The sequence below is a fragment of the Pseudophryne corroboree genome, chromosome 4 (assembly GCF_028390025.1).
Source record: "Pseudophryne corroboree isolate aPseCor3 chromosome 4, aPseCor3.hap2, whole genome shotgun sequence".
Lineage (NCBI taxonomy): Eukaryota > Metazoa > Chordata > Amphibia > Anura > Myobatrachidae > Pseudophryne > Pseudophryne corroboree.
Genome location: NC_086447.1, coordinates 356,183,637 through 356,200,602, shown reverse-complemented (window position 1 = coordinate 356,200,602; position 16,966 = coordinate 356,183,637). Strand labels below are relative to the sequence as shown.

Genomic DNA, 16,966 nt, shown 5'->3' with positions numbered 1-16,966 from the left:
ACACACAGACACACTGTTCTAAACATGTGGTCATGAAGCATATACACGGTCGAGTCACAGTATTATGACCACCAGCTAATAGCAACAGTAACCACCATGTGCAGCATGGACAGCAGCTAGACGGGCTGAACTGTCATTTTAGACACACATTTGGTAACCCCCAGGTTCATTTTGACAGTGAGTTGTTCCATTGTAGAGTTTCGGTCGGCACTCACGCACCTTTGTAGCCAACGTTCACCTCTCACATCAATGGCATGTGGTGCTCCACAGCTTCCACGTCGTTTATTCACAGTGGTGCCATTTTCCCAGTCACAAAACACCTTCAGCACAGCAGCACGCAACAGTTCAACTGCGCTGTTTCATAAATACTGCCACCCTTGGCCCGAAAGCCGTTAATCATCCTTTTTTGCAACTGGATAAATCGCCCCCTTTTACCCATGACAGCAACGAGTGATATGTGTGCAGATAGCCTATTGCACACCTCATATACCCACAAAGCCAGCACATGACACGTGATGTACTTCATAAGCTATGCGCTGCAACGTCAAATATAGGAGGTGGTCATATTAAACTTAATTAAAGTGACTCCACCGTGTATATTATGCACTCATATTGGGGCCTATTTATTAACATTATTTTTACAAAAATTGTTTGAAAATAGGTGTGTTCACACCGTTGCACTGAAATGTATTAGAGGGCTTTTGGAGCAGTTTTCGTGAAAAACTACTCCAAACCCTTTAATTCACATTTCTTTTAGTAATCAGATCACATTTCCCATAGTTACAATGAGAAATGTGATCTGGGCAAACTTACTAAAAAAAAAATACAAAAAATCTTCATATAGCGTAATCACAGGGCTCACTGCGGTGTCCTGCCTACCCGGCAACGGTGATGTCAGCTGCTGCGGTGCAGGCGCAGCACATACTCTGGGTACCCCGAGCAAGCTGCTGAGTGGATTCGCAGGGACAGAGCTTTCTCGCATGCTCTGTCCTTGCATGCAATAATTGATACATCCATGCAATGTACTCAATTATCCCATTGCAGATTGGGGTGATTTTATCACATCACATCCGCATCCTCTGATGCGGAGTGTGATAAATCTTCCTCATTGTAATATTACTTATGCATTTACTATGAACATTGCAAAGTGACATGTCTGTGTACAGTATTCTCTATGTTACATTTGTTTCTCCTGACATAACCTGGTGTATATGCTAGTGTTGCATAGCTGAACTCACTATGAGAAGCACCGGACACCATGGGGGGGTATTCAATTAAACCCCACGGCTAATTGCCGGGCCGCATGGGTTTTTTTCCGGGCAGATAGTAGCAGGGTAAACCCCACAGCTAATTGAATACCCCCATGTGCACATACAGATGTAGCCACGCTCATCGTGGCTACATCTGCGCTAAACGAGCACTCTCTGCACGGCTATGTGTGCCCCCTCCCCCATCCCAAGGACCTGCGAATGCCGGAGATTATCTCTCCTCTGGAGATGACCTGACAATTCGGTTTCATTAGTTCTCTTGTTAATAGCTTATTAAATCATGAAGTAGTAAATCATTTACCAGGGACCAGAGGTCTGTAATCTCTGCAGTTGGTTGATGGTCTCTTCTCCATGTACATTTGGCAAAATTGGTTATCATTCGCTTGATTGCAGCACAAATCATATGCCTCAAGCTCTGGGTCTAGGAAGAGATAATACCTGTCAAACATTCATGATCCAAAGAATGTAACACATCACACTAACATAACCTTGGGTGCTAAGAATGAAATTGTAAAGAAAACCTAAAGTAATATTGTTTTCTGGAGGTTTGACAGACTTACAATAATTTTAATTATTTTCTGTCTTGTACTAGACTCATCCGTCTATGGCAGGCATGTCCAAACTGCGGCCCTCCAGCTGTTGAGAAACTACACATCCCAGCATGGCCTGACACAGCTTTAGCATTCTCTGACAGCAAAACTGTGTCAGGGCATGCTGGGATATAGAGTTTCACAACAGCTGGAGGGCCGCAGTTTGGACATGCCTGGTCTATGGGATCAGTATGATTTACCGCCAGTATGCCGGCAGCGGGGCGAACACAAAGAGTCCCCTGGCGGACTCGGTGGCTTGCTGCTCTCACCACAGGTTCTATTCCCACTCTAAGGGTGTAGTGGACAGCCACGAGTGGGAATAGCCCCTGTTCGCCGGGATTCCGGTTGTTGGCATCGTCGACTGTCGGGATTCCGGCATCGGTATCCTGACCACCGGCAAATTAACTGTGCCGATTGGAAACATCAGCATACTGATGTCATATTTAGATCATGTGTAAGGGGGCCTGTATGGAATACTGATAATTGTTGATGTGACTGCCGGTATTTTCACTGTCTACATGTGGAGACACAGAATTTATTCACTCTGTGTTCTGATATGAAGGGGGCCTGTTGGGATTACTGATATTGCCGGTATTTTCATCGTTGGCATTTGGAGATGTGAGGATTTCTTCAGCTGGTATTTTGAACTGAATGGGGGCCTGTCGGATATGTGAATGTCAGTGATGTGATTGCCGGTATTTTCATCGTCTGCATTTGGGAACACCAGGATTTCTGCATTCGGTATTTTGACCTGAAGGGGAACCTGGCGGTGTTGTGATTATCGGTATTTGAATTAAGTACATACGTCGGGGTTGTCTGGATAATGAGTGCATCGGCATTGTGAGATGTTCGGTACTTTGTTCTGTCGATATTTTAACTGTTGGCGTAATGGTTGTGTTGGTGTTCCGTTCATGTCAGTATTATTTGTGTCGGTATTCTACTGGTGTCGGTATATTGCTTGTTGGTGTGTATATATGTCGATATATTGTGATTCAATATTTGGTTGTGGGGATCCTGTCAACAGGTATTTCTTCCGTCGCTAACTTAACTACATACCATATATATACAGTGTGTTTATATATATATTTATATATATATATATATATATATATAGAAAGAGAGAGAATATATATACATATATATATATATATATAGAGAGAGAGAGAGAGAGAGCGAGAGTGCATCGGCACATCCATTCTTAGTCATCCATAGGGGTGCTCCACACACCTCCTGACTGATGTGCTGTGTGGATTGCTGTCCTAAGCTGTGGTCTTGATAGTGACTGTCCGGGGCCGAAATGTCAATTTTATTGCTGGTAATTACAAAATTAAATAAAGAGAAATGCTTTTATACTGGTGAGTGCCCTCTTGCTGGATATTCTGGCTATAAAGTAAATATATGTGTGTGTATATATATATATATATATATATATATATATATGTGTGTGTGAGATGTGCGGCAGACACTTTTCGGGTTTTGGGTTTTGGATCTGGATCCCCGCTCATGTTTTGGATCTGGATTTGTTTTGCCAAAACCACCCTTTCGCGTTTTGGTTTTGGATCTGGATGATTTTTGGAAAAAACATAAAAACAGCTAAAATCACAGAATTTGTGGGTAATTTTTATTATCCTCAATAATATTCATTTGCACTCATTTCCAGTCTATTCTGAACACCTCACACCTCATAATAATGTTTTTAGACCAAAAAGTTGGACCAAGGTCGCTGGATGACTAAGCTAAGCGACACAAGTGGGCGGCACAAACACCTGGCCCATCTAGGAGTGGCACTGCAGTGGCAGACAGGAAGCAGTTTTAAAAACTAGGCCCCAAAGAACACATAATGCAAAGGAAAAAAAAAGAGGTGCACAGAGGTCGCTGGATGACTAAGCTAAGCGACACAAGTGGGCGCTACAAACACCTGGCCCAGTGGCGTAACTAGAAATTTTTCTCCCCCAAGCCAAAAAAATTCTTCAGCGCCCCCCCCCCCCCCCCATATCCCCCATAATTGGCACTAGTAAAGGGACAAATGTGTGCGCGCCTAAGGCGCGCGCCGCCAAAAAGGGGGCGTGACTTCGTTGGAATGGGCGTGGCTTCACAAAGGGGCGTGGCATTGCAGGAAAAGACTACCTTATACCCCAGTTTTGCAACCTGCACGCCCAGACGTTAGCCACCACAGGAAAGAAAAATAATCCTGATTCATGCCCCTTACATTATTTGTCATTTGTCCTCCTTATAGTAATGCCCAGTATACATTATGCCACATACTGCAATGGCCTTAGCCATTATGCCACACACAATAATGCACATGACACAATATGCACACACTGTAATGCCCCCGACACATTATGCCACACACCGTAATGCCTGTGACACATTATGACAGGAATCGCAATGCTTGTTATACATTATGCTACACACTGCAATGCCCCTGATACATTATAGCACATACAATGTCTGTGACACAGTATGACAAACCGCAATGATCCTGAGACATTATACCACATACCACAATGCCCGTGATATAGTATACAACACACCGTAATGCCTGACACATTATGACACACACCGCAATGTCCGTGATACATTATGCCACACCGTAATGCCCATTACACATTAAGTTCTACAGTAAGGCTTCTAATTACTTTTAAATTACCTGCTCGTTGCCAGGGGTTTCATGCTCTTGGTTCCATGCACGGTGCCAGGGATTTTCATGCTCAGGGTGTCATGCTCGTTGCCAGGGGTTTCATGCACTGGGTGTCATGCTCGTTGCTAGGGGGTAGTGCTTGTTGCTAGGGCCGTGCTCCCAGTGCCAGATATTCCCCCACAGTGCCAGGTATATGCCCCCAGTGCCAGATATTCCCCCACAGTGCCAGGTACATGCCCCCAGTGCCAAATATACCCCCCCAGTGCCACATATGCCCCCAGTGCCAGATATTCCCCCACAGTGCCAGGTATATGCTCCCAGTGCCAGATATTCCCCCACAGTGCCACATATGCCCCCTCAGTGCCTGCTCCCCCCAGTGCCAGATATTCCCCCACAGTGCCAGGTATATGCCCCCAGTGCCAGATATTCCCCCACAGTGCCACATATGCCCCCTCAGTGCCTGCTCCCCCCAGTGCCAGATATTCCCCCACAGTGCCAGGTATATGCCCCCAGTGCCAGATATTCCCCCACAGTGCCACATATGCCCCCTCAGTACCTGCTCCCCCCAGTGCCAGATATTCCCGCACAGTGCCAGGTATATGCCCCCAGTGCCACATATGCCCCCTCAGTGCCTGCTCCCCCCAGTGCCAGATATTCCCCCACAGTGCCAGGTATATGCCCCCAGTGCCAGATATTCCCCCACAGTGCCCCATATGCCCCCTCAGTACCTGCTCCCCCCAGTGCCAGATAGTCCCCCACAGTGCCAGGTATATGCCCCCAGTGCCAGATATTCCCCCACAGTGCCACATATGCCCCCTCAGTGCCTGCTCCCTCCAGTGCCAGGTATATGCCCCCAGTGCCAGATATTCCCCCACAGTGCCTGCTCCCCCCCCCCCCGCTCCTTTGTGTTGGAGGGACACGGAGGGCACAGCGTGCGCCTCTCCCGTGTCCCTCCTGGCTCTCCGGTGGGTCTAATAAAGGAAGTGCCGGTTCGTGAGCCAATCAGAGCTCACGAACGGCACTTCCTTTATTAGACCGGTCGGAGAGCCAGAAGGGACATGGGAGAGGCGCACGCTGTGCCCTCCATGTCCCTCCAACACAGCAGCGGAGGGAAGAGACCGCAGATTGACATGCGGACGCTCGTGCAAGATGGAATTGTCCTTGGGCCCTCCCACCCACCTTTATGTTGTATAAACAGGACAAAAACACACTTTAACAAACCAATCATTTCAGCAACGGGGTCTGCCACACAACTGTGGCTGAAATGATTGGTTTGTTTGGGCCCCCACCAAAAAAGAAGCAATTAATCTCTCCTTGTATAAACTATACAGTGGCAAGATGTCATCTTAATCCTCAGACCCCCCCCCCCCCCCTCTTCAGTGTTTACATCCTCATCCTCACAGAGAAATAATATTCAAACGAAAAAAACCATATCATTTAGGTGGTCAGTGGACTGCTTACGCTATTACCCAAAGTTTCTGAACTTGACAATGACTAATGATGAATGTGCTGCAGGTGACGTATAAGGAAGGATGTTCCAAGGTGGTTAACGTCCTTACCCCTACTTATTATGGATTGACAAAGGCAACGGATGGCTTGACGCCTGTTGTCCAGATTTGTGGAGAAATAATTCCACACTGAAGAGGTGGCTTTTTTGGTATTTTGCCCAGGCATGACAATGGGCTTTTTCATCCAATGGCCAACAACTGTATCCACTGGTACCTTATTCAAACAAACCACATCACCATCAGAATCCTCATCGTCAACTTACTCTGCAGCACCTGCTACATCCATGTACTCCTCATCCTGGCGTATTTCTACAGTGACATCCTCAATCTCAATATCAGCAACTGGACTGGCGGTGCTCCTCCCTGCACTTGCAGGGGTGTGCAAATGGTGGTAGGAGCCTCCTCTTTCGATTCAGTGTTGTGAAGGTCAGGCCTAAACATCGCAGCCGCAGACAGTGCCAGCACCCCTGTATTTTCACAACAGCCCTGTAATTTTACAGCATACAAGACAGGGCCAGTGTACATTTATTTTCAGTGCACCTTAGAATTATTACAGCATACAAGACAGGGCCAGTGTACATTGAGTTTCACTGAACCCTAGAATTATTACAGCATAAAAGACAGGGGCAGTGTACATTGATTTTCACTGCACCCTAGAATTATTACAGCATACAAGACAGGGCCAATGTACATTGATTTTCAGTGCACCCCTGAATTTTTATAGCATACAGGACCAGTGTAATGTTATTTGAACAGCAGCACCCCTATATTTTACAGCATACAGCAGTGTGCTTTTAATTTTTAACAACAGCACCCCTGCATTTTTACAACATACAGGGCCAGTATAATGTTATTTGAACAGCAACACCCCTAGAATTTACAGCATATAGCAGTGTGCTTTTAATTTTTAACTGCACCCCTGAATTTTTACAACATACAGGGCCAGCAGCACCCCAAATTTTACAGCATACAGGAGCAGTGTGCTTTTAATTTTTAACAACTGCACCCCTGAAATTTTTACAACATACATGGCCAGCAACACCCCTATAGTTTCCAGCATACAGGAGGACAGTGCCCCTGCACCCTGTACAACACAGTGACAGCAAGGACAGTAACACCCATGTAGAGCTGCAGCACATGAAACACCAGTGACAGCCAGGACTGCCAGAACAGCACCCCCAACACAGCACAGGTACACCACAGTGACTGCAGCAGCACCCCTACAGAGCACACACTAGCCCCACCCGACGCCACCACCCATAGAGAGAGAGAGGTCTGTCTCACTCACTCTCCAAGTCCGGAGTGAAAATGGCGGCAACGTGCGGCTGTATATAACAAATCCAAAACCCCTCAAGATTCTTACAGCAGGAAGATAAAGTTTTGCATCGTTCTGGTTTCTGAGTCTGGCGGGAAGTCCCGAGCCGAACTTGGATATGGGTTCGGAGCGTGAAGTTCGGGGGAAGGCGGTTCTCTGGCAACCGAACCCGCTCATCTCTAATATAGAAAGGTGATCACTTCTATTTAGAGATGAGCGGCTCAGTACTCAGAGAACCAAGCACACCCAAACTTCCGGGATCCAGGGAAACCTGAGACACAGCTCGGATCTCTCTGCCTGTCCCGGATCCCTACCTAAGGCAAAGCCGCGAGATCCCGCTTTCGAATTTAGTGGTTTTGTCTCGGCCGCCAGTTTGCAAAGTCCCATTGAATACAATGGGCTTACCACTGATTGGCTGAGAAAGCTGTTTGTCACAGCTCTCAGCCAACCAGTGTAAACCCAATTCAATGGGACTTTGGAACGTGCCATCTGTCCTCCTGCAGAGTCTCACTGCTGCCACCCCTGCTGCCCATGCTGCCAGCAAACTTTCCCAAGCTGCTGGCACCCCCACACTGAGGAAACTGCCAGCACCCTTGTCTGCTGACCCAGCTGGCACCCACGAACTGCCAACACAGCTGGCACCCCCACACTGGGGACACCGCCGGCACTCCTGCACTGCTGACACTGCCATCATTCCTGCACTGAGGACACCGCCTGCACTGCTTACACAGCCATCATGCCCGCACAGTTGTCATCACCAGCATCCCTGCACTGCCGACACCTCCACACAGAGGACACAGCCCACACTGCCAACACAACTGGTCCCCCACACAGAGGACACCAGTAGCATCCTCACACTGCTGACACAGCTGGCACCCTCACACAGAGGACACCACTGACACCCCTGCACTGCCGACCACACCAGCACCCCGCACAGAGGACATCACTCGGACACCTGCACTGCCGACACCATCAGGCACTCATGCACTGCTGACACAGCCAGCACCCCTGCACTGATGACACCTCCACACAGAGGACATAGCCCGCACTGCCGACACCCCGTACAGAGGACATCAGCAGCACCCCGCAGTTCCGGCAACCCCACACAGATTATACCACTGGCACCCCCGCACTGCCAACACCACCGGCAGCCCCCCACAGAGGACAACACTGGGACACCCGCACTGCCGACACCCCTGCAGTGAGAACACAGTTGGCACCCCTGCACTGAGGACACCTCTGGGACACCCACACTGCCTACACCATTGACACCACTGCACTGAGGACACCACTGGGACACCCGCACTTCCAATACTGCCGGCACACCTGCAATGAGGACACTGTCAGCACCCCTGCAATGAGGACACCACTGGGACACCAGTATTGAGGACAACGCCGACATCCCCTGCTACAGTACCTGAACCCCCCACTGCCAACAGCACCAGCTTACCCACATTGAGGACACCGACACCACCCTCACACTGCCGACAAAGCCGGTATCCCCGCATTAAGGACACTGCCAGCATCCCGCATTGCCAACACCACCAACACCCTTGCACTGAGGACACCGCCATCACCCCCCACTGTCGACACCTCCAACATACCCACATTGCGGACTCCGCTGGCACCCTCACACTGCCAACACCGCTGGCACCCCTGCATTAAGAACAATGCCATCCGACCTGCTCACTGTATCTGACCTTGCACTATAGCCAACCCACACTGTATCCGACATGCACTGTATACGACTCACACTGTAAACTGCACTGTATCCGAACCACACTGTATTCCACACTGTATTTGACACACACTGTATTTGACGCACACTGTATCCAACCTGCACTGCAACCTACACTGTATCCAACCCGCACTCCAAGCTACACTGTATCCGACCTGCACTGTATCTTGCACTGTATCCGACCTTGCACTGTAATCAATGCGCACTGTATCTGACCTACACTGTAACCTGCACTATATGCAATCCACACTCTGACCTGCACTGTATCTGACCCACACTGTGTCCAACCCACGTTTTATACATCTGCCCTGTATCTGACCCATACACTACCTGCATTGTATCCAACCTGCTCTGTTTCTAACCTGCACTGTCTGTAAGCCGCACTGTGTCTGCCCCACACTGTATCCGACCAGTGCTATATACGACCAGCACTGTAACCTGGTCGATATTTAACTGTGTGTCCCAAAGTATTTTGCACTGTACTACGCAGGTACAGAATGCTGTTTTTTTTGTGATTGCAGAGATTTTGAGAAGCTGCTCGAAAAAAAAAAAAAAAAGGCTTATTGATTGGGGCATTACATGGGCACAGAGTTCCAGTCATCAGTAAACCAGGACCCCAAAGAGGGATGTACAGACTGGGCACTGAGAATAAGCAAGTGCTGGGGGCACTTGTATAACATAGTAACATAGTAGGTGAGGTTGAAAAAAGACTAGTAGTCCATCGAGTTCAACCTGAATTGTATTGCATTCCCTAATCTGCTTAGGATAAAGGCTATATCCTTGTATATCTTTTTCCATTAGAAATTTGTCTAACCCATTTTTAAACGCATTGACTGAGTCCGCCATTACAACTTTCTCTGGCAGTGAATTCCATATTCGTATTGCCCTTACAATGAAGAATCCCTTCCTGTGCTCAGTACGAAATTTCCTCTCCTCAAGCCTTAGCGGGTGTCCTCGCGTTTTGTGTATAGGTCTTTTAGTAAACAACTCACATGATAGCTCCGCATATTGGGGGTCATTCCGAGTTGTTCGCTCGCAAGCTGCTTTTAGCAGCTTTACACACGCTAAGCCGCCGCCTACTGGGAGTGAATCTTAGCATCTTAAAATTGCGAACGAAAGATTTGCAATATAGCGAAAAGACATCTCTGTGCAGTTTCTGAGTAGCTCGAGACTTACTCTGCATCTGCGATCAGTTCAGTGCTTGTCGTTCCTGGTTTGACGTCATAAACACACCCAGCGTTCGCCCAGACACTCCTCCGTTTCTCCAGCCATTCCCGCGTTTTTCCCAGAAACGGTAGCGTTTTTTCACACACTCCCATAAAACGGACAGTTTCCGCCCAGAAACACCCACTTCCTGTCAATCACATTACGATCACCAGAACGAAGAAAAAAACGTGAGTAAAATACCTAACTGCATAGCAAATTTACTTGGCGCAGTCGCACTGCGGACATTGCGCATGCGCACTAAGCGGAAAATCGCTGCAATGCGAAAAAAATTTACAGAGCGAACAACTCGGAATGACCCCCATTGTCCCTTTATATATTTGTAATATTAATCAAATCTCCACTTAGTCGTCTCATTTCTAGTGTAAACATATCTAATCTATAAAGCCTCTCCTCATAGTCCAGTGTCTCCAACCCCTTAATCAATTTTGTAGCTTGCCTTTGAACCTTTTCAAGTTCTAATATGTCTCTTTTGTAGTGTGGTGCCCAGAATTGTACACAGTACTCAAGATGCGGCCGTACCAATGATTTGTACAGTGGCAGGATTACGTTCTCATCCCTTGTCTCAATTCCCCTTTTAATGCATGCTAACACCTTATTTGCTTTTGTTGCTGAACTTTGACATTGTGTGTTGCCACTAAATTTACTATCAATGAACACCCCCAAATCCTTTTCTAATACAGTTACCCCTAATTTTCCCCATTGAATTGGAAGATTGCATGTTTATTCTTAGTCCTAAAGTGCATAACTTTACATTTTTCCACATTAAACCTCATACACCATTTCATTGCCCAAACTTCTAGTTTAAATAAATCGCTCTGAAGAGACTCCACATCCATATCTGACTTGATTAACCTACATGTTTTAGTATTGTCTGCAAAAATTTACACTGTGCTTTCTAGTCCTTCTCCTAAATCATTAATAAATATATTAAACAATAGTGGACCCAGCACAGAACCCTGCGGTATTCCACTTTTTACTTTAGCCCAGGTGGGAAACATCAATCATCACTCGCTGTTCCTTGTTATCAAGCCAATTACTCACCCATGTACAAATAGTGTCTCCTATACCGAGCTCCCTTAATTTGAAAATCAGCCTCCTGTGAGGCACTGTGTCGAATGTTTTGCAACATCCAGATAAACCACATCTATTGCGTTACCCTGGTCGAGATTGTCACTTACTATCTCATAGAAGCTAATCAAATTAGTTTGACATGATCTATTTCTAACAAAACCATGCTCGTTCTTATTAATAGCATGGGAGTTCTCCTAGTAGTCCTGTATGCTGTCCCTTAGTATACTTTCCAATAGTTTCCCACTATTGATGTCAGACTAACCGGTCTATAGTTACCAGGATGAAGTTTAATACCCTTTTTAAATATTGGGACTACATCCGCTATACACCAGTCCTTTGGTACCATGCCTGATGTAAGTGACTCAGTGAAAATCAGATACAGAGGCCTTGCTATTTCAGCATTTAGCTCCATCAGAACCCTAGGATGTAGGCCATCTGGACCAGGAGATTTATTAGTCTTAATTTTTTTTAAATCATTCACAGACTACTTCCTCAGATAGATAAGTATTAAGCAAAGGGCTTTTATCAATACTATTGTTACTCACTAATCCCACAATCTGGTCCTCTCTAGTAAACACAGATGAGAAAAATTTGTTCAATATTTCAGCTTTCTCTTTGTCGTCATTTATCAGAATTCCAGTTCGCTTTTTAATGGTCCCATATTCTCTTTATTTAGCCTCTTACCATTTATGTACTTATAGAAATTTTTAGGGTTAGTTTTACTCTCCTTAGCCATTTGCTTTTCATTTTCTTTTTTCCTTCTCTGATTTCCTTTTTGCATTTTTTATTACATTCCTTGTAGTTTTGGAATGATTCTGCCTTCCCGTCTGATTTGACAGCATTGAATGCTCGCCTCTTTTTATCTATTTCTTCCTTAACTTTTTTGTTTAACCACATTGCTTTGAATTTAGTACTCTTATTTTTACTGTCCAAGGGGATGCACTTATGTGTATAATTGTCAGGCAACATTTTAAAAACATCCCACATTTCAGCCGTGTTTTTTCCCTGAAACAAAGTTCCCCAATCTATATCCTTTAGTGGGTGTTTCAGCATGTTAAAATTTGCTTTTTTAAAGTTAAGAGTATTAGTTGTACCTCTAGACTGCTGTTTTTGAATGCTAATGTTGAATGTGATTATATTATGATCACTGTTACCCAAGGCCTAGCCTACTGCTGTTTTCGCTATTATCTCCATGTTGTTAGTACTAGGTCCAGTATATTCCCTAATCTGGTTGGTTCCTCGACTATTTGCGACAAGTAGTTATCATTTAGCATATTTAAGAAGCTTTTACCCCTAGCTGTATTACATGATTCGCTGGGCCAATTTATGCCCGGATAATTAAAGTACCCAATGATTAGGACCTCCCCCAGCCCTCTAGCTTTCTCGATTTGCATCAAGAGTTGCGCTTCCTCAGTCGCATTAATATCAGGTGGTTTATAGTGATGTGCACCGGAAATTTTTCGGGTTTTGTGTTTTGGTTTTGGGTTCGGTTCTGCGGCCGTGTTTTGGGTTCGGACGCGTTTTGGCAAAACCTCACCGAAATTTTTTTGTCGAATTCGGGTGTGTTTTGGATTCGGGTGTTTTTTTCAAAAAACCCTAAAAAACAGCTTAAATCATAGAATTTGGGGGTCATTTTGATCCCATAGTATTATTAACCTCAATAACCATAATTTCCACTCATTTTCAGTCTATTCTGAACACCTCACATCTCACAATATTATTTTTAGTCCTAAAATTTGCACCGAGGTCGCTGGATGGCTAAGCTAAGCGACCCAAGTGGCGGACACAAACACCTGGCCCATCTAGGAGTGGCACTGCAGTGTCAGACAGGATGGCCCTTCAAAAAAATTGTCCCCAAACAGCACATGATGCAAAGAAAAAAAGAGGCGCAATGAGGTAGCTGTGTGACTAAGCTAAGCGACCCAAGTGGCCGACACAAACACCTGGCCCATCTAGGAGTGGCACTGCAGTGTCAGACAGGATGGCACTTCAAAAAAATACTCCCCAAACAGCACATGATGCAAAGAAAAAAAGAGGCGCACCAAGGTCGCTGTGTGACTAAGCTAAGTGACACAAGTGGCCGACACAAACACCTGGCCCATCTAGGAGTGGCACTGCAGTGTCACGCAGGATGGCCCTTCAAAAAAATACTCCCCAAACAGCACATGATGCAAAGAAAAAAAGAGGCGCAATGAGGTAGCTGTGTGACTAAGATAAGCGACCCAAGTGGCCGACACAAACATCTGGCCCATCTAGGAGTGGCACTGCAGTGTCAGACAGGATGGCACTTCAAAAAAATACTCCCCAAACAGCACATGATGCAACGAAAAAAAGAGGTGCACCAAGGTCGCTGTGTGACTAAGCTAAGCGACACAAGTGGCCGACACAAACACCTGGCCCATCTAGGAGTGGCACTGCAGTGTCACGCAGGATGGCCCTTCAAAAAAATACTCCCCAAACAGCACATGATGCAAAGAAAAAAAGAGGCGCAATGAGGTAGCTGTGTGACTAAGATAAGCGACCCAAGTGGCCGACACAAACATCTGGCCCATCTAGGAGTGGCACTGCAGTGTCAGACAGGATGGCACTTCAAAAAAATACTCCCCAAACAGCACATGATGCAAAGAAAAATGAAAGAAAAAAGAGGTGCAAGATGGAATTGTCCTTGGGCCCTCCCATCCACCATTATGTTGTATAAACAGGACATGCACACTTTAACGAACCCATCATTTCAGTGACAGGGTCTGCCACACGACTGTGACTGAAATGACTGGTTGGTTTGGGCCCCCACCAAAAAAGAAGCAATCAATCTCTCCTTGCACAAACTGGCTCTACAGAGGCAAGATGTCCACCTCCTCCTCATCGTCCGATTCATCACCCCTTTCACTGTGTACATCCCCCTCCTCACAGATTATTAATTCGTCCCCGCTGGAATCCACCATCTCAGGTCCCCGTGTACTTTCTGGAGGCAATTGCTGCTGGTGAATGTCTCCACGGAGGAATTGATTATAATTCATTTTAATGAACATCATCTTCTCCACATTTTCTGGAAGTAACCTCGTACGCCGATTGCTGACAAGGTGAGCGGCTGCACTAAACACTCTTTCGGAGTACACACTGGAGGGAGGGCAACTTAGAATAAAGCCAGTTTCTGCAAGGGCCTCCAAATTGCCTCTTTTTCCTGCCAGTATACGTACGGACTGTCTGACGTGCCTACTTGGATGCGGTCACTCATATAATCCTCCACCATTCTTTCAATGGTGAGAGAATCATATGCAGTGACAGTAGATGACATGTCAGTAATCGTTGGCAGGTCCTTCAGTCCGGACCAGATGTCAGCACTCGCTCCAGACTGCCCTGCATCACCGCCAGCGGGTGGGCTCGGAATTCTTAGCCTTTTTCTCGCACCCCAAGTTGCGGGAGAATGTGAAGGAGGAGCTGTTGACGGTTCACGTTCCGCTTGACTTGACAATTTTCTTACCAGCAGGTCTTTGAACCCCTGCAGACTTGTGTCTGCCGGAAAGAGAGATACAACGTAGGTTTTAAATCTAGGATCGAGCACGGTGGCCAAAATGTAGTGCTCTGATTTCAACAGATTGACCACCCGTGAATCCTGGTTAAGCGAATGAAGGGCTCCATCCACAAGTCCCACATGCCTAGCGGAATCGCTCTGTTTTAGCTCCTCCTTCAATCTCTCCAGCTTCTTCTGCAAAAGCCTGATGAGGTGAATGACCTGACTCAGGCTGGCAGTGTCTGAACTGACTTCACGTGTGGCAAGTTCAAAGGGTTGCAGAACCTTGCACAACGTTGAAATCATTCTCCACTGCGCTTGAGACAGGTACATTCCACCTCCTTTGCCTATATCGTGGCCAGATGTATAGGCTTGAATGGCCTTTTGCTGCTCCTCCATCCTCTGAAGCATATAGAGGGTTGAATTCCACCTCGTTACCACCTCCTGCTTCAGATGATGGCAGGGCAGGTTCAGGTGTGTTTGGTGGTGCTCCAGTCTTCTGTACGCGGTGCCTGAACGCCGAAAGTGGCCCGCAATTCTTCGGGCCACCGACAGCATCTCTTGCACGCCCCTGTCGTTTTTTAAATAATTCTGCACCACCAAATTCAAGGTATGTGCAAAACATGGGACGTGATGGAATTTGCCCAGATGTAATGCACGCACAATATTGCTGGCGTTGTCTGATGTCACAAATCCCCAGGAGAGTCCAATTGGGGTAAGCCATTCTGCCATGATCTTCCTCAGTTGCCGTAAGAGGTTTTCAGCTGTGTGCGTATTCTGGAAAGCGGTGATACAAAGCGTAGCCTGCCTAGGAACGATTTGGCATTTGCGAGATGCTGCTACTGGTGCCGCCGCTGCTGTTCTTGCAGCGGGAGGCAATACATCTACCCAGTGGGCTGTCATAGCCATATAGTCCCGAGTCTGCCCTGCTCCACTTGTTCACATGTCCGTGGTTAAGTGAACATTGGGTACAACTGCATTTTTTAGGACACTGGTGAGTCTTTTTCTGAAGTCTGTGTACATTTTCGGTATCGCCTGCCTAGAGAAATGGAACCTAGATGGTATTTGGTACCGGGGACACAGTACCTCAATCAAGTCTATAGTTGGCTCTGAATTAACAATGGATACCGGAACCACGTTTCTCACCGCCCAGGCTGCCAAGGCCTCAGTTATCCGCTTTGCAGCAGGATGACTGCTGTGATATTTCATCTTCCTCGCAAAGGACTGTTGGACAGTCAATTGCTTACTGGAAGTAGTACAAGTGGTCTTCCGACTTCCCCTCTGGGATGACGATCGACTCCCAGCAGCAACAACAGCAGCGCCAGCAGCAGTAGGCGTTACACTCAAGGATGCATCAGAGGAATCCCAGGCAGGAGAGGACTCGTCAGACTTGCCAGTGACATGGCCTGCAGGACTATTGGATTTCCTGGGTAAGGAGGAAATTGACACTGAGGGAGTTGGTGGTGTGGTTTGCAGGAGCTTGGTTACAAGAGGAAGGGATTTACTGGTCAGTGGACTGCTTCCGTTGTCGCCCAAAGTTTTTGAACTTGTCACTGACTTATGATGAATGCGCTGCAGGTGACGTATAAGGGAGGATGTTCCGAGGTGGTTAACGTCCTTACCGCTACTTATTACAGCTTGACAAAGGCAACACACGGCTTGACACCTGTTGTCCGCATTTGTGTTGAAATAATTCCACACCGAAGAGCTGATTTTTTTTTTGTATTTTGACCAGGCATGTCAATGGCCATATTCCTCCCACGGACAACAGGCGTCTCCCCGGGTGCCTGACTTAAACAAACCACCTCACCATCAGAATCGTCCTTGTCAATTTCCTCCCCAGCGCCAGCAACACCCATATCCTCATCCTGGTGTACTTCAACACTGACATCTTCAATTTGACTATCAGGAACTGGACTGCGGGTGCTCCTTCCAGCACTTGCAGGGGGCGTGCAAATGGTGGAAGGCGCAAGCTCTTCCCGTCCAGTGTTGGGAAGGTCAGGCATCGCAACCGACACAATTGGACTCTCCTTGGGGATTTGTGATTTCGAAGAACGCACAGTTCTTTGCTGTGCTTTTGCCAGCTTAAGTCTT

General features: G+C 46.8%; 1 protein-coding gene across 1 annotated transcript in view; it reads right to left on the bottom strand.

The window, feature by feature from the left end:
* The window catches only part of LOC134909538 (mucin-4-like), a 278,478-nt gene that overhangs the window by 140,621 nt on the left and 120,891 nt on the right, over window positions 1–16,966 (bottom strand). Inside the window, exon 10 of the mRNA XM_063916527.1 lies at window positions 1,570–1,689. Coding sequence (XP_063772597.1) covers window positions 1,570–1,689 — 120 coding nt within the window. The remainder of the gene's footprint in view (window positions 1–1,569; window positions 1,690–16,966) is intronic.